Raw genomic sequence first — 20,783 nt, 5'->3', positions numbered from 1 at the left:
ACGTCGCACACACACAACGTCGGACCCACAGTTTGTTGCATGTCGCACGTATCACGTCACGCACAGGTCGCACCACGCACATGCACACGCACAACACGTCACACGCACGCAAACTCTACGTCACAGACACAACACAGACAACACGACACACGACACAAAATGGCACACGACACTGAGACACACACACACGACACTGACACATTGCACATGAAACACACAGCACGTCGCACGTCACACACAAGATGTCGTACTTTACATGTCACACGCACAACACGTAGCACACAGCACGTCGAGTGTTGCTCGTGCATCACACATCGCAAGTTGTAGACCCCACGTTTCATGTTATACTCACAACACATCGCACACAGCCTGCCGCACGTTGTAGACAGGACACAACGTCGCACACACAACACAGTGCGCGTCGCACATAAACAGCACGTCAGGCGAACACTGCACATTGCACACGCATAACACGTCTCACGCGCGCACAACACGACACACACCAACAAAACACTCAAGACAACACACACACAACCACATCTCACACACACACACGACACCACATGACACACAATATCTCACACACACAAACACGTCTCTCACACACGCCAACACACACACACAACACACGCCCACACACACACGACACATGATGTCGCACACACGCGGACACACACAATGTCTCTCACATGCCGACATACGACGTCTCTCACACACGACACCGACACACACACATGACACACAACGTCTCACGCACACACAACACCGACACACACCACACATGACGACTGACACACACACAACACACGGCCTCTCACACACACACACACCCAACACGTGACATCTCACACACGACGTCTCACACAAACACACGACGTCTCTCACAGACACCCACACACACACAACATACGCCCACACCCACACACACACACTCGCCGACACCCGCTGACACACGACATCTCACACGCCCAGGACACGACATACGACACGTCACACACACACAAGACGGCAGAGGACACGACACCGAAATCACACGCGACACCGACACGTCACACGACACACAAGACGGCAGAGGACACGACACCGAAATCACACCCCGGAGACGACCCCCCGCGGGGGCGAGAGCGGAGCGGGGACGGTCGGGGGAACTCGGTCTCTGGGCGGCGCGTGGGGCCGGTGTGGGCGGGAGGGAAGAGGGCGGCAGGGCCGAGGGCGAGATTCCCAGCCCCCGTCGAGCGCTGTGGAGCGAGGGCTCCGGCTCGCTCTCGCAGCGGCTCTGGCGAGGAATGGTGCCGGAGCTCTCGCCGGAGGGGAACGCGGCAGGAGGGGCCTGAGCCGCTTGGGCCTCTTTCCAAGGAGGCGGAACCAGGCCTCCGCTCTCTGCCCGCTGCAGACCCGGCTGCCAGGTCGGCGCTGCCAGTTCCTCGTCCGCACTCGCCGTCTTCTCGTGTGTTCGCCAACTCGCTCTCTCCCCTCTGCTCTCCTGGTGCCGTCTCCCTTTGTAGGACACGGGTAGGTGTGCATTCCCACAGGTGAGGTCTCGGGAGCCATGGAGACATCGGAGCGGACGAAGATCATGCCGGGCAGTAGAAAGGCTGCAGAAAGTACCTGAAGAGACAAAGGGAATGAGAAGGGGGGAGTCCAGACTAAGACAGGAGTCTAGTCTGTAAAGAGAAACAAGGGAAGTCTAAGCTACAGAAACTCTTCAAGTTGCCAAAAGACCTTTAGGATGGGAAATTACTTCTTGAATCCAGTCTCTTTAAGATTTTAGGCTTAGTATGTGTGTGTATTTGTATTTGCTTAGTAATCTGCCTTCTTCTGTTTGCTATCCCTTATAATCACTGAAAATCTACCTTTGATAGTGAAACTATTTTTTGTTTGTTATTATTATTAAACTCAGTTTGCGCAACGGGTGCTCCGGGAGGAAATGATTTGTGTGTTAATCCAAGGGGCCGCCCGGTGTCACTCTTGCTCCATGAGGGAAATGATTTGTGCTATACCTGGTTTAGCCACCCACTGTCACTGTTGGGCCAGGAGGTAAATGATTTGTGCATTACACTGACTGGCCACCCGGTGTCACTGTTGCTCCGTTAGGGAAATTATTTGTGCATTACCCAGAGTGGCCACCGAGTGTCACTGTTGCTCCATGAGGGAAATGCTTTGTGCAGTACCTGGATAAGCCACCCAGTGTCACTGTTGCTCCAGGAGGGAAATTGTTGGTGCATTATCTGGATTGGCCACCTGGTGTCACTCTTTCTCCATAATGGAAATGGTTTGTGCAGTACCCTGAGGGGCCACCCGGGGTCACTGTTGCTCCATGAGGGAAATGGTTTGTGCATGACCTGAATTGGCCACACACATCACTGTTGCTCCGGGGGGGGGGATTGTTTGTGTGTTACTCCTGAGTGGCCACGTTGTGTCACTCTTCCTCCAGGAGGGGAATGCTTTGTGCCTTACCCTGTGTGGCCACCCAAGACAACACACACATCACACACAAAACATCACACACACACAACACGACAGACGACACTCACACACACAGACAACACGACACCGACACACACATACAGAAACACGTCTCTCACACACACACAACACAGGACACCGACACACACAAACAACATGACACACACATAAAATGACACACAGAACAGCACACAACACGACACACAAAAATCACACACAACACACGACACCGACACATAAACACACACACACACAAGACGAGGCACAAAACGGCAGACAATGTGACACAGAAATCACACACGACACCGACACACACACACAATATGACACACAACACCTCACATGACACACAAAATGGCACACGTGACACACACACACAACACGATGCACAAAACTTCACACACAAAATATCACACACCCACACACAACATGACACACACAGACAAAACGACACAAGACACACAAAACGGCACATGACGCGAGACACAAAAATCTCACACAGCACATGACACCGACACACACAACATGCACACAAAACAGCACACAACACGGCACACACACACTCAACATGGACCACAACACGCACACATAAACACATCTCACACGCAACACGTCACACAGCAGAAGGTTTCATCGAGGAGGAGGATGTCCCGGGGTCCCCGGGCGATGCTCTGGGACTGCTCCCCAGGAAGCCAGGCAGGACTCTGGGGAAGTCTCCTCTCGGGGAGCAGCCTGTCTGCAGGACACACAGCTCCCCCGGCTCCACCTTCCTGGCTCTGACCTCGGAGCCTTCAGCCTCCTCTGCCCCTCCCTGCGCTTCCCACAGCCAGTCCGCCCAGGCGGGGTCCTGGGGGGGGCAGAGGGTCCTGCCCCCCAACTCCGCAGTCAGACGGGACTCTCAGCCAGCCAGGAAAACAGAGGTTTATTAAACGACAGGGACATGGTCTAACACAGAGCTTGTAGGTGCAGAGAACCGGACCCCTCAGCCGGGTCCATTTGGGGGGGGGGCAGTGAGCCAGACAACCCCGTCTGCCCTTCACTCCATGTCTCCAGCCAGCCCCCAACTGAAACTGCCCCCAGCCCCTCCTCCTCTGGGCTTTGTCCCTGTCCCCAGCCAGGAGGGCACCCGATTCCTTTGTTCTCCAACCCTTTAGCTCTCACCTCGCAGGGGGGAAGGGCCCAGGGCATCAGGTGCCAGGAAAGAGGGTGTCGGCCATTCTCTGTGTCCAGACCCCTGCACACACCTGCCCTCCAGAGCTCTGCAACGATCATACACCCTTACCCCACCCCCTAGATCCTTAAGAACTGCATAGGGGAAACTGAGGCACCCCCACACGATTCAGAGGAAACATGAAGTCCTGCTTCATCACAGATGACTCCAGGAGGTGAGTTGCTTGCTATCCTACCATGTTTTTCTGTCTCTCTCCTCTAGTATGTTGGCCAACACACACATTCTGTCTCTGTCTCTCTCCTCTTCTGGTGCCAACGATGACCAGACCCCAGGTGCCTGGGCCCCAGTGCCCCGACTGTGCTCCATCTCTTCCTGTATCTGCCTCACCCCTTCTCCCAGCCCACACTGCCCACCGCTGCCTGGATGATTTCCCCCTCTCCTCCACTGCACCCCCCTCTGTGGGGTCCCTGCCACTCACCGTCTGCCTCCTCTCCTCCACCCCCTCCCCTGCTTCCCCACGGGTCACTCTGGGGGCCGGTTTTCTTCACCATCTTTGTGCATGATCTGGAGGATGGGATGGATTGCACCCTCAGCAAGTTCGCAGATGACACTAAGCTGGGGGGAGAGGGATATATGCTGGAGGGTCGGGATAGCGTTCAGAGTGACCCAGACCAATTAGAGGATTGGGCCAAAAGAAATCTGATGAGGTTCAGCAAGGACAAGTGCTGAGCCCTGCACTGAGGAGAGAAGAATCCCATGCAGTGCCCCAAGTGTGCCATGTCCCCGCCCCGAACCGACCCTCCCGGAGCATCCTCAATTCCATGAAACAGCTGTTCTGCGGTGGGCAGGAAGTGCTGGGAGGGAGAGTGGGGAGTTGCTCAGTGGGGGTGTGTCTCTCTGGGTGGGGTCTGTGTGTGTTTATGCACAAGCTGATTGTGATGTCACGGAGGCCAACAGCAAAGAGTGTTGGGCGTCAGCATTCTTGCCCTGCCGTCAGTCTGCCAACTGGCTTGGTTGACAACGGCTGGTGACCCAAGGAGCTGCTGAGAGACGCGGACCATCCCTCTGTCAGCAACTTCTTGAATCAGCTATTTCCACAGGTGTTTGAGGAACAAAAGGATGAGTTTTTACAGAAGGTAATTCCCAGATTCTTTCCCTGCTCATTAGATCGCACACGACAGGTCGGTGCCTCCTTCTCCTGGGGACGGGTGGGGGCGGGTGTGGCAACAGGCAGGTCTCAGCGTTCCCTTTTGATTTGAAAGTGGCCATCTCTCAGGTCTCCTCCTGCTTCAGCCGGTCAGGTTCTTTGGAGGCAGATTTAGATGATTTTATCTTTCAGCAGACTAGTCGGGGGGAATTTCCAGGGATAGAACCAAAAGGGAAGATAACAAAACTCGTGTAGAATTTAGATTGAGATCTCCATCAATAGTCTTTCCCTTGGAGTTGCCCCTAATGCACTCCTTGCCTTCAAGTTGGGAATAGAAACCCTTTGTCTCCTGTCATGACTGCCAAAGAAATGTGTAAATGAGGATATTCTATGATTCTATGATTTACACCCATCAGGGGACACTGTCTTTTTGAGGCGGGTGCAGCTGGCTTGGGATGGTGCTGATGATGGATAGAAAACAGGCTGGAGTCAATGACAGATGGGACCACAGAAGGGGAAGGGGAAGGGCATCTCCATAGAAGGTCCTGGGTGCTCAGATACCCCAGTTCTAGGTACCCTGGCCTGTCCCAGAGAGAAAAGACAAAGAGGGGCTCAGCCCCCCGACAGTCATGCCATGGACAAGAATCTGGTTGGGAGTGGGCTGAAGGTTCCCACTGGAGAAAGGGGAGCTGAAGTCCCCCAGCGTCCTGGAATTTAAGCAATGCAAGCTTCAAACCCTGCACGGGTGGGGCCTGAGGGGCACCCGCAGAAGGTTGGGCTGGACAGGGGCGGCAGGTTTCTACAATTTTTGGTGGTTTCCAGAATGGGACCAAGTCCTGCCTCCCCGTCCACCTCCCCCCACATCTGCCTAAGGCTCTGGGAGTTTGGGTATGGGAGGGAGAGGGAAAGGGGTTGGGCTCTGGGAGGGAGTTTGGGTGTGGGCTCTGGTTTGCGGCAGGGTGTTGGGGTGCAGGAGGGAATGAAGGGTGCGGGGTCTGGGCTGGGGCAGGGGGTTGGGGTGCAGGAGCAGGTGTGGGGGCAGGCTCTGGGAGTGAATTGGATGTGTGGTGTGGGCTCTGGGCTGGGGCAGGGGGTTAGGGTGTGGGAGGGGGTGAGGGGTACAGGCTCTGGGAGGCAGTTTGGGTGCAGGTGTGGGGTCTTGCCTGGGGCAGGGCATTGGGTGCAGGAATGGGTGGGGTGGCCAGGTTCTGGGAGGGAGTTCAGGTGTGGGCTCTGGGCTGGGGGAGGGGGTTGGGGTGCAGGAGAGGGTGCAGGTCGGGCTCTGGGAGGGAGTTGGGTGCAGGGGGTGGGCTCTGGACTGGGGAAGAGGGTTGGGGTGCGAGAGCAGGTGTGGGGGGAGGCCTGTGGGAGGAACTTTGGGTGCGGGATCTGGGTTGGGGTTGGGGGTTGGGGTGCAGGAGGGGGTGCGGGCGCAGGCTCTGGGAGGGAGTTTGGGTGTGGGGTGTGGGCTCTAGGCTAGGGCATGGGGATAGGGTGGAGGAGGGAGTGCAGGGGGTGGACTCTGGGAGGGAGTTTGGGTGCAGGGGGTTGGGGTCTGGGCTGGGGCTTGGGGTGCGGGAGAGAATGAGGGTGCAGCTCTTACCTCAGGGATCTCCCAAAAGCGACCCACACCCCCCTCTGGCAGCAGCTCCTAGGTGGGGGGTCTCTGCCCATCGCTGCCCACGGACACCACCCCAGCAGCTCCCATTGCCACAGATGGCAGAGTCGGCCCTCGGGGCGGGGGCAGCGTGTGGAGATCCCCCCACCCCCGGGGCTGCAGGGACGCGCCAGCCGCTTCCGAGACTGGCAGGCCACACGGAGTGTAAGCAGTGTCAGGGTGAACCTCACCCTGACATCTGGTGGTGAGGTCTGGCAAGTTGTGGAAAAGAACTTCAGGGGCCGATCTCATTTGCATAGGCACACCCACCCCGCCTAGAACGAGGCCATAGCTGCCCAAATGGTCACTTTGGCTGCTGTGGGATCCCCAGTGTCTCTGTTATTGGGGCAGGAAGAATAAATTGTTATTACCCTGATTATGGGAACTGTGCTGGGAACTGTACTTGGCCTTTTGTTATGATGGAGGGACTCACCATCAACTAAGCAGCACTCGCTAGGCAAGGGCCACGGGTTCCAAAACTCTGTGAATTGAGAGAGGTTGGGGACAAGTATTAATACTTGGTGGCATGGGTCCCTTGGTGATGGACTTACATGCTAATAGCTCTTTCTTTTCTCTCCACTGTGGAATCTCAGAGCTAATTTTGATTCCGTTAGGACTCTAGTTACAGGCTGCGAAGCTCATTTCGGGCTAATGGTGTCCCAGCACTGAGGCTCCCCTACTACAAGCTGACTTCACCAAAGAGCTGAACTGAGTAAGAGCCGAAATCACTGAGCGTTGTGTTCAGTAGTGGGGGAGCCTGAAGATTTATTGTGGAGAAGTTTGTGAGACGGCTGGTGGAGCGGAGGCCTATGGGGCTGTGGGGCGATCAGCTTCAGATCATGTAAGGTGCCTTTTACCCCCGCCCCCATCTCCACCCAGGTTGGGAGGTAAAGCTCTGCAGATAAACTTTTGAACTTTGGGGCTGCCCTGACCAGGGACAGAGACTTTTGGGTCATTGGACTTTTGGGACTTTGGGTGATTTGGGGTTGCTGGACTCAAGAACCAAAGGGAAAGGGCATGCCCCAATTTGCTTGGGGTGGGTTTTTTTTTTGCTCGTGAGTTGTGTTATGAATCCTGTTGGTGGTGTTTCCCCAACATAATGCCACATTGTTTCTCTCTGTTATTAAAAGGCTTTTTGCTACACTCAGACTAGGTGCTTACGAGAGGGGAAGGATTGCCTCTGGGAGGTGCCCAGCGGGGGTGGTACATATTTGTCCCAGGTCACTGGGTGGGGGCTCGAGCCGGTTTGCATTGTGTTATTGGAATGGATCCCCTAGATATTGAACCCGGTCCTTGTTGCTGCCAACTCTGACGGGCAGAAGGGTTACACGGAGCGAGGGTGGGCAGGAAGCCGCCTTAGCCCCCTTGTGCTGCCGGTGATGGCGGTGGGGGTTTCCGGGCCCTTTTAAATTGCCCGGGGGCAGCAGGTGGGGCTGGGGGAGACACCGGCCCCCGGACTTGGGTGGAGCCAGGCCCCCGTGGTCTTATGTTGCTGGAGCATGGGCACCAGGGGCCCAGATGAGGCGCCTCCCCTGCGGCTGGAGGAGCATGGGTGCTAATCCACGTTTCGGCGGGTTGGTTTTTGGAGGGTTAAATGAAGGCAGCCTCTGCTCTGGGCTCGTCCAGTTTCAGGGCCTGACGCTGCTTTGCACAACGATGAATCTCGGAACAGGCCAGCACTGAAATGACGGCAGAACCTGAGGAAGGAAAAGCCTCTGGGTTCGTCTGTGAGCCTTGACGCCGAACGGGAGCCGTAATTTGACTCGCTTTGTGGCTGCGGCCGGTAAAATGTCAGGACAAAGTCATCCCAGTGACTGTGACACTGGGTTTGAGGCGGCTTTGGTCTTATTCAAATGTAACTAGCATGGAACACTTGTGTTTTTAAAGGTGGGTTCCCCAAGCAATCCCAAGTTGTTCTTCCCAGAGCTGGGTGATGGTGGGCAGCAGGGGATCTCCCCAGTCTGTGGGGGAATCTCTCTGGGCCCCACTGTTAGTTCTCCAGACTTTCTCCCCCTAACCACGCACACCCCTCCCCCACCCATTATCAATGCTTTACAGCGACCCCTCCCTCCCCTTATGGGATACAGCCTCTCGGTGACCGAGACTGACTGGGGCTCCCCTCTGCATGGCCCCAATGGGGAAGGAAAGGGACCGATGGGGGAGGAAGAAGACGGGCAGAAGGAGTCAAATGGGGCTAAACCAGAATAGAGGAGATTTTCTTCCTGTTCAAATGGACTGGAGTCTCATTGCTGGAAAGCCACAGCTTGAGTGAGGTTTGAACCGGCAGCCTTTCAATTGCCAGGCAAAGGTGCGAACCACAGAGACGGATCACGGCCGACTTCCCAGCGCTGTCCAAGGAGCCCCTGCAGGGGTGCAAGTGGTTAGTGCAAAGGGCAATATTGCTGGGGTTGTGAGTTCAAACCTTCCCTGCAGCCCTGGTTTCTATTACCCCATGGAGCTTCCCCAGCTTGCTTGTCCTAATTCACATGGAAAGTGCCATGAGAGGAAGGTCTGAAATGTGGACGTTGGTGCAAAGCTTGGGACCCCCCACCAATGCTGCCATTAGCTGTGGGTGGGTTGCTCAGGGGCAGGGAGAATTGATTTCTTTGCTGCTGAGAAAAATGCCAGGACAGGTCCGTGGGCACCAGAGCTCCCCGCTTCTTCCAGCACATGCCAGGCTTTGTCATTCCTGGAGGAGGGTCATCGAATCATAGAAGATCAGGGTTGGAAGGGTCCTCAGGAGGAATCTAGTCCTACCCCCTGCCCAAAGCAGGACCAACCCCAACTAAATCATCCCAGCCAGGGCTTTGTCAAGCCTGTCCTTAGAAACTTCTAAGAAAGGGGATTCCACCACTTCCCTAGGTAATGCATTCCAGTGTTTCACCACCCTCCTAGTGAAAAGGTTTTTCCTAATATCCAACCTAAATCTCCCCCACTGCAACTTGAGACCATTCCTCCTTGTCCTGTCATCTGCTATCACTGAGAATAGTCTAGATCCATCCTCTTTGGATCCACCTTTCAGGTAGTTAAAAGCAGCTATCAAATCCCCCTTCATTCTTCTCTTCCGTAGACTAAACAATCCCAGTTCCCTCAGCCTCTCCTCATAACTCATGTGTTCCAGTCCCCTAATCATTTTTGTTGCCCTTTGCTGGACTCTCTCCAATTTATCCACATCCTTCTTGAAGTGTGGGGCCCAAAACTGGACAGTGCTCAAATAAATCAGTTAGCCTCTAAGGTGCCACAAGTCCTCCTGTTCTTTTTTTTTAGTTATTAAAGAAGTGTCAGTAAAAGGTCAGAATGCGATCGTCTCAGTCCTTCTCTTGAAAAGTGTAAGCTCATTAATTAGTTCGCCACTTCATCAAAAATAAAGGGGACATGCACCAGCCTTTGTCATGTGAGCAACTTTCCCAAGCACTTTGGACAAACTCAGGAGTAAGTATAAAATAGTAAAATAAGTTTATTAACTCCAGAAAGTTAGATTTTAACTGAGTATAAGTATTGGTTACAGAGGTCAAAAGTGGTTACATAACAAATGAAAACAGACTCCCAGTCTAAACTCTAATTTGAATATACTAAGCAAGAATTGGATCAAACAGCTTTTCTCACTCACTGGTTGCTCCAGGCCATGTTGAGTTCTTAATACACAGACTGAATTCCCTCTCAGCCTGAGACCAATCTCTGCAGTTCAAATTCTGAGTCTTCCAGACAATCTTCCAGGTGTTGAGATTGGGGAAGAGACACGCCACGTGGAGGTGTCTTTGACTCTCATTCATATTTTTTCTCCAGCTGCTAGGTAGATTCTTGCCGTGATGCTGGGGTTAGTTAGCCCCCAATATGGAGCAGCAGTTTGCCTCCTGCACCTTGTGGTAGGCATGTCACAGCTCCTTCATTTTGACCCCGCACGGCAGTGTGTCCCTGTCATGGCCCCTTCCTATCATGCATCACGAAATCTGAGTGCGCACCTCGGGAGTTACACCGCAGAAAGCTGCTTTCCTGTGCAGAAACTTGCCCGTGTAGACAAGCCCGCAGAGGACTTCCATAAGAACGCACGACAGGTCATAGACTGGGTCAGACCAATGGTCCGTCAAGCCCAGTGTGCTACCTGAGAGCGACCAGTGCCAGATGCATTGGATGGAAAGAACAGAACAGGCTTGTTGACCTGCAAGGTGAGGGTCTTTCACCTTTATATTTAACTTAATTGTTGTCGATTCCTACTTATCCTATATCTAACTACCCCTCCTCTGAGGTCTCTGGGCAAATCAGGTGTGAACCACTCCTTTGACACAGACGTGTCCCAATCCAGCTGAATTGAGGCAGAATTTGGGCCAATGTCAGTTTGGAAAAGGCCTGCTTCACCCAGCAGGTTTCTCAAAGTATCCGTTGCTGTGAACCGCATGTCGTGTGGATGTGCGAACTCCAAAGATAGCAAACATGAAAAAAAAAACCGCAAAGCCGGTTCTGAGGTTTCCAGAGCCAGGCCTGAGGGTTAAAGAGCTGTGCTCAAAAGGACAAGGGGGCTCAGCAGCTATAAAAAGAACTAGTTGCAAAAACAAAACAAAAATTACATGAAAAAAAACAACCAAACAACAACCACCCAGAAAAGCTCCCATCACTCGCCCATCACCATTGTAGATCTTGACATCTCCTGCCTAATGTGACATCTTTGCTTTGCGAACAAGAGCCCTGGGGAACTCTCTGGCTCTTTCCCTCTCACTGGGGAAAAGGTTCCACATCTTCTCTCAAGTAGTTTTCCTCCCAACAGAAGATTTATTTTAAAATTTACCAAATAAATTCCATTTGAAACAGAAATCATTCCAGTCTATACTGGGTCTCTATTCTCGTACATGCTATTTCTCTCACATTTTCCCCCAAACCTGATTCCTTTGGAGTCAGGTTTTTATTGCAGGATTAGCCACCATTTGCTATTTTGTAGGAGGGGGCTAGAAGAAAACCTGAATTATACTGTAACACTGAAAGTGATCACAGAATCAGCCTCTTACCTTACACTAATAAACTTCATGTGCAATTTCCTTGTTGCTGGTAACAATTTCTTCAAAGATTACAAACTATAAACCTTTAGGGCAGTTTTCTCTTAATTCCCATTTTCACCCAGTGAGCTCTGTGTGAAATCACATTCTCCCATAACCTAGGAGCCTTCCATTTCTGAGGGTTCATTTCTCCCTGGGTCTTCTCCCAGAAGTGTGGGTGGAAGGGGTCTCACACTACGTGGGAAGGCTGCATCATGAGAAAAACCACCTGTGCTCTACTTTCACACTTTCTAATCTTTCAGAGTAGCAGGAGGCGGAACAGTGAGACACATGCATTAGACTCAAGAGCAAAACTAAGAGACCAAACCACAGACTCTGGACTCAGCATTCATGTATCCTGCAGTCTGAACTTGGAATCTGTTACATTCCCTCATTGGCTACCATCATTTAACCAACACAGAAGTGCTTCTTGTCCAGCAAGGCAGCCAGTTTGGGACCCATAGGCATGGCATGGCTCTGAAGGAATCAGCTGTTTCTCTCTGTGCTTCAGGAAACTTGGGATCCAAATGGTAAAAGACAGTTGTTCCCAGTTTCATCATGGCATCCTTTAGAAGTGTGAGCAATTCTAAAAACAGTTTACCTTGGCCACAGGTCACCATAGCGTCCATCTCTGGGGTGAAAATCAACCACTCGTACCTCTCATTTCTACCTGAGTTCTTCTCAAATCTTTGACCTTAGTTGTAGCAATTTTACACGGCTCTGGCGTAGAATTCTTCACCAACCACACGACATACCAGTAGCGATACTGAGGTAGAACTCCCCCAAATATGCCCTTTTGTTTCTTTAATCTGGTGCAACAGATTTAAATAAGGGACTAAATTCAGGTGCGCCTTAGAATCCCTCTAAGACACCAAATGTCAGGTATCTACTCAAAATGGGTGTCTTTCTGCAGCTCTATCACATTCCTCATGGATGTCATTTCCTACACATTTACAGCATCTCCCAGGAGTGAGCTGAACAGAAATGTCACTTCCATTTTTCCCATCTCTACCTAGGAAGGGATTGCATTTCCCAAATAAGAGGCAACATGCACCTGATTAGGAAGGGAAGATCTTCAGGAGCAACCTCCTGCAGGGCATGGGCCACAACTGCTTTGGGAGGCAAATGAATGGGTCTTTTGCTTAGTTCCAAATCATTTACTAGAGAATCCTCTTCCCAGCCCCTTCGGGAAATATTGACCTTACCAATTGAAGAACAGGGGGATAGATATGGTGATGGAGAATCCCTCTGATTTACCCTATGTTCTTCTGTTGTTACAGAGGGGAAAAGACATTTTTCCCTATCCCTTCCCTATTCCTGCTCTTTGTTATACTTCAATATATTTTAAGGGAGGAAAACGGGAGGAAAAATATCTGCTTTCAGGAAAACGTGAAGCAACAGCGCTCTGAACTGTGACAACTGGGAATGAAACAATATGATCCTGGTGGGGGAACTTGATGACTAACAATTGTTTTTAAATGGGGGAACAGTATAACTGTGATGCTCAGGCTTTGTTTAGACTAGGACATGTGATGGAGTTTAGGTCAGGTCAAGGGGAAAGCTAATGCCAACCACTGCACCTCGGCTGCATCTGCACGACAACTGTAATTGTCTTTTAACACCAAGATCACTAACTTGAGCAGCCAACGCCATGTAGAGTCCTAGTGGATGTAAGGCACGGGTAGTTTTTGCCTCAGTGTAGCTTGTTGGGAACAAACCTCTCTCCCCCACCTGGAGCTGATGAACATTCCTGGCTGGAGGGACACACACTCCTTTGACCCAAAAGGAAAGGAGTTGATAGAAAACATCACAGGATTGACCCCAAAGAAGGGTGAGCTGCAAAAGGCAGGAGCAGGCAACTCATCTGGGGGAGCTGAGTAACCACGGTGAAGATGGGGCACAGATCACTAAGTGGGAATTAGCAAATGTGATTTAAAAGAAAAAAATACCTTTGGCCAGCCCTAGTCAAGGCATTTGTTACAGATCACTCCCTTGTGGATTTTCTGATGTCTAATAAGGGTTGAGCGCTGATTGAAGCTTCTCCCACACTCAGAGCACGTGTAGGGCCTCTCTCCTGTGTGGATTCGCTGATGTGTGGTAAGGGCTGAGCTTTGATTGAAGTGTTTGCCACACTCACGGCATCCATAAGGTTTCTCACCCGTATGGATTTGCCGATGTATGATAAGGTATGAGCTCCGATTGAAGCATTTCCCACACTCAGAGCATCCATAAGTCTTCTCACCTGTGTGGATTCTTCTATGTGTGGTCAGTACAGAGCTCCGATTAAAGCTTTTCCCGCACTCAGAGCACATGTAGGGGGTCTCTCCTGTGTGCGTTCTCTGATGTGTGATTAGGGTAGAGCTCTGACTGAAGCTTCTCCCGCACTGAGAGCATGTGTAGGGCCTCTCCCCTGTGTGGATTCGCTGATGTGAGAGGAGGGATGAACTGTCAATGAAGTGCTTCCCACACTCAGGGCATCCATAAGGTTTCTCACCCGTGTGGATTTTCCGATGTGTAATAAGGTGTGAGCTCTGCTTGAAGTGTTTCCCACACTCAGGGCATCCGTAAGGTTTCTCACCTGTGTGGATTTTCCGATGTGTAATAAGGTGTGAGCTCCGCTTGAAGTGTTTCCCACACTCAGGGCAGCCATAAGGTTTGTCATCTATGTGGACTCTCTTATGTGCAATGAGATGTGAGCTCCGCTTGAAGCATTTCCCACACACACAGCATGCGTAAGGTTTCTCACCCATGTGGATTCTCTGATGTGTGAGAAGGTCCGAGCTCCCTTTGAAGCTTTTCCCACACTCGAGGCATGTGTAGCGTGTTCCTTCCAAGTTCATTCTCTCACGTGTAATAAGGTCTGACTGGCTACCGAAGTTTTCCTCTGGCCTCTGCTGACTCTCACAGGCTTTTGTTTTTTCTGGGCGTGCACAGCTCCCAGAATCATTCCCTTTGGACCTTCCTGACAACATCCCATGGGCTTCTACTCGCTCAGCATCTTCCTGCTGGGGTTCCTCCTCGTTTTCACTCACCATCCCAACACCTGACGGGAGACCGAGAGAATCCAGACGTAAGTCTCTGCCTGCGCCAGAGAGAAAGGAAATCTCAGAGAGAAGAATGGAAAAAGGGATGAAGGAACCAAAATGTGTACAGGACAGATCAAACTTATCAGGAGCTGATTTTCCCTTCAACCTTCCCCAGAGGAAAGAAAGGAAGGGATCAGTTCTGGGTCCGTATGTCAGAAGAAATCTCAGGGGACATCGAGATTGGGGAGGGACCTGCTGCCAGTTGTCAGTCAGGATAGGTGGGAAGCCATGAGTGACCTCTGCCTAACGATTCTACATCTGCAGGGAACAATCCTGAACTTGGAGAGCTCACAAGGTCTTTGTAGGGCATCCCAAATGTTTCCTGTATTCACCGACAGTTTTGGGGTTGGTTTAACCAATGCCTCACCTATGCAGGCAGCTCTCGGGAGCACTTTTTTCTTAGAGCCATGAAGGTCTGGGACCCACGGCTCCTCCCCTCGTTCCAGCTGCGAGATCACATCAGTTCTGGAAACTGCAAACCCTGCTCAAGGCAAAGAAAACAAGGGAGGTCAGTGGAATTTGTCGGATACTTGTCACAAAGAATATTCCATGCTTTTAAGCCCAGCTCACTTTTAAGTAGTAACGTCCCAAGGCCGGCTTCCTTGGCTCAAAGTGCCAGGAGATGATTATTATAAATCATATTCATTACCTTAGTGCCTAAGGGCCAACTAACAGTGGGTCCTCATTTTGCTAGGCACAGTACAAACCGAGAAGCGTTGATGGCCCGTGCCCTGAAGAAGTTACAATCTAAATAGACAAGGCAGACACAGAATGGGGGAAGGGGTAGAACCCACCAGCAGAGTGAACTCCGTGAAGGCAGAGTGGCAGATCTGATCAACCCAGGCCTAGATCTTGAGACTATCGGATTTAATGTTCCAACCAGGGCCAGTGTTTTCCGGAAATTGTCACTAGGACTGCATTTTTTCCCAAAATTACTCTTTGTTTGTGGAATCACCGTTAATATCCGGAATTGCTGATCAGAGGGTGGGTGGGGCATGCAGGGTCACAATCCCCCAGATTTCTCCCTGGAGACACCCGTCTCCTCCCCAGGGCACAGGCTGGCTGCGGTTGAGACTTGATGCCAATTTCTTCCCTCCTCATACAAGTCTGGGATCGGCAGTGGGATGCCAGGCTCTCTCATCATGCTGCAGAGAGGACGGCACTCACAGCTGCTCGCGGCTGTGTCCACAGCACCTCTCCCCTGCTCATCTCCCCTGTACACAGCTGGTTCATGCCCCGTCTCTCCAGCGCACAGCTGGCTCTAGGCTCTCAATGCCCAGTATCTGAGCCCCACCGCCCCCACACAGCCGGCTCCTGTCCCCTCCCCCCAAGGCACTTTCAGGCTTTAAAGGATTAGATATTGCTCACGTTTGTCAATTACTCTCTTTTCATTGCCTGCAAACTCTTGCCCTAATTATGACTGTTATCTGTAGATCTAAGCCAGCCCTTGAAAGCATGAATTCTTCACAGACTATGATGCCGAGATGCGCCACATGATACCAGGAAGGGCTGCGGGATGGGTTTCCTGTGCAAGCTGGTATCGCTACGGGGTGATGAATGCCAGATCTCAAGGCTGGTTATGCAGAGCTCCACCTTTTGAAGCTTTACCCAATGCAGAAAGGGAGTCACCCTCATTCAGGAGACTGAAGACGACAGACTTTTGGGGGATAAACAGCTGAGTTTGAGCTGACTGAGGGGGGTCTTTCTGGGCTACAAACTCACAGGACCTGATAACCACCAGGAGGTAACCCTTTAAGAAAGGTTTTAATACACTTTGGAACCGATCAGGGATTCCCATGAGGACCGCTGAGGGAATGAAGGTAAACACGCATTTGGATGCTCTTCTTCTTTTATGAGAATGGGAACAGGATAGCAGGATAGCACCATATTGCAGCCCATTGGAAAACATAATCCCAACTACACATATAAAATGATGGGATCTAAATGAGCTGTTTCCACTCAACAGAGGGATCTTGGAGTCACTGGGCACAGTTCTCTGAAAACATCAACTCAGTGTGCCACGGCAGTCAAAAAGCAAAGAGAATGTTGGGAATCATTCTGAAATGGATAGATAAGAAGACAGAAAATATCCTATCGCCTCTATATAAACCCATGGTACACCCACATCTCGAATACTGCCTGCAGATGTGGTTGCCCCATCTCAAAAAAAGATATATTGGAATTGGAAAAGGTTCAGAAAAGGGCAACCCAAATGATTACAGGTATGAAACTCTTCTGTACGGGGAAAGATTAAAAAGACCGGGACTATTCAGCTTGGAAAACAGACAAAGGGGGGATATGAGAGAGGTCTATAAAATCAAAACTGCCGTGGAGAAAGTAAATAAGGACGTGTCATTTACTCCTTCTCATAACGCAAGGACTAGGAATCACCCAATCAAATTAATAGGCAGCAGGTTTATAAGAAGCAAAAGGAAGTATTTCTTCACACAATGCACAGTCAACCTGGGGAACTCCTTGCCAGAGGACGTTGTGAAGGACAAGATTATAACAGGGTTACAAAAAAAAAAAAACACCATGAGAAATCTATTGAGGACAGGTCCGTGAATGGTTATTAGCCAGGATGGGCAGGGATGGTGTCCCTAACTTCTCTTTGTCATAAGCTGTGAATGGGTGACAGGAGATGAATCACTTCATGATTCCCTGTTCTGTTCATTCCCTCTGGGACACCTGGCGCTGGTCACTGTCGGAAGACAGGACACTGGGCTAGATGGACCTTTGGTCTGTCCCAGTGTGGCCATTCTGAAATACCAGGGAACCTAGTGAGTCCAGTGCAATGGGAGGGAGTAGGAAAATCCCTGGCTGTGGAGAACACTGGGAAATTAGAAACTATCATTCAGAAGCAACAGACTCTAAATAGTCTAGAAAAGCAGAATGTGAAAAATAAGAATAAGAATCGGGGTCATGTGACTTCAGGAATGAGGGACTCAAAAAACCAAGTCTGCAGAGAAGGTAGATTGTGGTTAGTGCACATGGGGATGGGGGGAGCAACTCTCCAGGTCTCAAGGATTTTCACCAGCAACCGAGGCCATTGTCCCATGCACGGGGCAATCCGGAGCAGTGAGGAGTTGTGTCATCTGTAATCCTGGCTGAGTTTCAATGCTCTGCTGCTGGAGCTCCCTTGTCTGGATTCCCCCAGCCAGCATTCAAGGTCTGTGTGATCAGTAACCCTGGACCAGCCGCTCTGACCCCAGCAGCCTGCTTCTTACACCCCAAGCACATTCTGGTCTGGGTGGAGAAGGCTCAGGGTTTGAGAGAAGGCCGGGGTAGGAAGCTTCTGTTCGATATGCTGGACCTAACCCCCCATTTTATTTGTGCAAACAGGAGATATTTGACACTGTGCGATTCTGCTCCTGTGCTCTCTTCCCACAGCGTTCAGCAGCAGGGGAGGGTCTCTGGTCGTGTGTGTGTCACTGGCATGCTGGGGTGATGCTGGAACAGGACAGAGCAGAGGTGGCATTGTGGGGGTGGCGTGAACCTCATCTCTTCCGTTCCCCTCCCAAGAACCGAGGGGACAGGAATCCTTACCCAGCGAGGTCACATTCTCATAGGTTTCCTGCATGACGTCTCTGTAGAGGGCTCTCTGAGCGGGGTCCAGCAGAGCCCACTCTTCCCTGGTGAAATACACAGCCACCTCCTCGAAGGTCACCGTCCCCTGAAAGAGCCAGAGCCCCACACTCAGGACCTGCTGCCCCACTCACAGCCCCACTATTCGTGGGGGAGAGGAGCCAATCAAACGGAAACTCTGGGTGGACCGCAGTCAACAGAGTCCCACCCCCACCCTGCTCAGAGCACCCAGGAAACACCAGGGTGAGGGGGCGAAGAGACACCCCTCCTCTCTCCCAGCAGATCCATCACACACCTACTAGCCACAGACTGATACCGGAGATGCTGCCCCGAGCAGGGTCTAGGGAGAGATCTCTTGTAGGAAGCCCAACACCCTCCTCCTTGTGAAAAGAAAAGGAGGACTTGTGGCACCTTAGAAACTATCCAATTTATTTGAGCATAAGCTTTCGTGAGCTACAGCTCACTTCATCGGATGCAAACTGTGGAAAGTGTAGAAGAGCTTTTTATATACACACAAATCATGAAAAAAATACCTCCTCCCACCCCACTCTCCTGCTGGTAATAGCTTATCTAAAGTGATCACTCTCCTTACAATGTGTATGATAATCAAGGTGGCCCATTTCCAGCACAAATCCAGGGTTTAACAAGAACGTCGGGGGGGTGGGGGGCAGGAAAAAACAAGGGGAAATAGGTTACCTTGCATAATGACTTAGCCACTCCCAGAGCTGGATATGAGGCAGGGGAATCTCTCCTAAGCCTGACTGGTGGCTTCCCCCTTCGTATTTCAAGGCACCCGCTGGTTAGTTGGGTCAGGCTCCAGCACTACGAGTCTGGTCCTTTTTCCCAGCCCCATCTAGGTAGGTTATTTTCTGTTCACCAGATTGGAGCATTTCCACCTCCGAACCTCATGGGTCTCTTCCTAGAATCTAGGCCACTTATTAAACAACTCCCAGCAGGTCTGCCACCCCCTGGCCTCCTCCCTTTCTCCACCCTGTGCATTTCCTGCCCCGCTCCAACCTCCAAACCAGACGGTGCAAACCTTCCCCTCTCCCGTGTATTTCCTGTCCCTCTCCCTCCTGCAGGAACAGATCAGAACCCCCCACAATAATCCCTACCTGAGCTGGCTCCTCTGCAGCCATGTCGCTCCCTTGTCCCATGGGAGGACGGGATGAACCGGAAAGAAACATGAGCGTCGTTCTGCAACCTGGCCGGGCAAGAAGGGCTGTTGTAGAAGTTTAGGAACGGACATTAGTTCAATTCACATCACGCTTCCCCCAGGCTCTTTCCCTGCAGAGCGAGATCCGAGATTCTGCCGTGCTGAGAAAATGCTCAATCTCTGGATTACAGCAGAGACCTGGCCCCTCCTGCCAGGCTAGGCCCACAGACACACTTTTAACCTCCTTTCTCCCTCCCGCATCCCAAAACAAAGTCTCTGAACGCAATCCCAGAAAAAAGCAGAACCAAAGGAGTCCCTTTCGAGGATTCCCTCTGACACTGACCCCATGACAGCCACACCCCAGCAGGAGGGACATGGAGTCAGGAACTGGGTTTTCCTCTCTCTGATCCTCGTCTCGTCCACAGGAAAGTGATTCTCCCCACAGTGCAGTAATACATCTGTCTGGGCAGATGAGAGAGCTGGAAATCTCTTTCAAAACCCTTTTATCCCACGGACCCTGTCAGTCTCTCTATCTCCTTTTCCCTGTGCCCTCTCCATGCCTGTCTGCAAGGAAACTCTCATTCCTGGGTTGTTTGCTCCCCCATGGCTGGATTTGCTCCTGCAGATGGCAGGAGAAATGGGGTGGGGGGCTGTTACTGTAGAGTCATTTTATAGTCCTTCACTGCCTGCCTGGGATTTCCCCATTGTCTGCCTAGGACCCCCACCTGCCCTCCACCAGGATCTGCCAGGCCATTTGCCTGGGACCCCCTCCTCCTCCCAGCAGGACCCCCTGACGCTTTACAGGAGGACCCCTCACTCTGTGCCAGGGACCGCCCCACCACAGCTCTGTGCACTGGGCATGGCAATGGTCCCAGGAGCCAGCTGGGCAATCCCAGACAGAGCCCCTGGCACAGCACCAGGCAGCATCTAATCCCCTGCCCCACCTGCCCAAGAGACCCCCACCCCCACTGGTCTGCAGCCAACAGGCCCCCAGCGATATCCACCTCCAGGACCCATAGCCTTAGGGCTGGGCACATCAGAACTACCCCCCAAAACCCCAAATCCTCCAGAACCCACCAACCTGACTAGGGCCCCCCCTGCCCAGCCACCCAGAGGCCTCCCCCTACCACAATGCCCCTTCAGCTCCCGCTGCAATCTCCCCGCACAAACACCTGCCCCCCCCAGCAACAGTGTTCCCTCACAGTGTCTGACAAGTGGATAGAAAGTTATCACCACCCCCTGCTGGCCAGTCACACAGGCAGGGGGAGCCCGGGGGGACGCCTCTTTAACAGGAGAAGGGAAGCCATGGAGGGCCAAAATAAGTAAGACATTTCCATACTCTGTCACTAGCAAATAATGGCCACCGTGGATCCACCCCAGAGTTGGCTACAGCTTTGCACTGCGGGAAGCCTCCCCTCACGGAGACCTATACTATAAAGCTGCAAATAATACTTAAAAAAATAGCCTTAAAATTAAAAAACTCAATTA

General features: G+C 51.8%; 1 protein-coding gene across 1 annotated transcript; it reads right to left on the bottom strand.

The window, feature by feature from the left end:
- Positions 1-13,429: 13,429 nt before the first annotated feature.
- On the bottom strand, positions 13,430-19,296 carry LOC140904566 (uncharacterized). The gene is made up of 4 exons (XM_073326989.2): positions 19,255-19,296; positions 18,101-18,227; positions 14,922-15,035; positions 13,430-14,550 (listed from the first exon to the last, which is right to left on the bottom strand). Exons 1-4 carry the CDS (start codon positions 19,294-19,296, stop codon positions 13,430-13,432), a joined length of 1,404 nt encoding a protein of 467 aa, XP_073183090.2.
- Between the last annotated feature and the right edge of the window lie 1,487 nt (positions 19,297-20,783).

Source organism: Lepidochelys kempii, unplaced genomic scaffold, assembly GCF_965140285.1.
Source record: "Lepidochelys kempii isolate rLepKem1 unplaced genomic scaffold, rLepKem1.hap1 scaffold_29, whole genome shotgun sequence".
Classification (NCBI taxonomy): domain Eukaryota; kingdom Metazoa; phylum Chordata; order Testudines; family Cheloniidae; genus Lepidochelys; species Lepidochelys kempii.
The sequence above is the reverse complement of the archived record's forward strand: the minus strand, read 5'-3'. Positions and strand labels throughout refer to the sequence as shown.

Coding starts and splice junctions, on each gene's coding strand:
- LOC140904566 (XM_073326989.2), bottom strand. CDS start 19,296: ATGGGACAAGGGAGCGACATGGCTGCAGAGGAGCCAGCTCAG. Junction 18,228..19,254: donor CTGCAGAGGAGCCAGCTCAG/GTAGGGATTATT, acceptor TGGCTCTTTCAG/GGGACGGTGACCTTCGAGGA. Junction 15,036..18,100: donor TGAGAATGTGACCTCGCTGG/GTAAGGATTCCT, acceptor TGCCTTGAGCAG/GGTTTGCAGTTTCCAGAACT.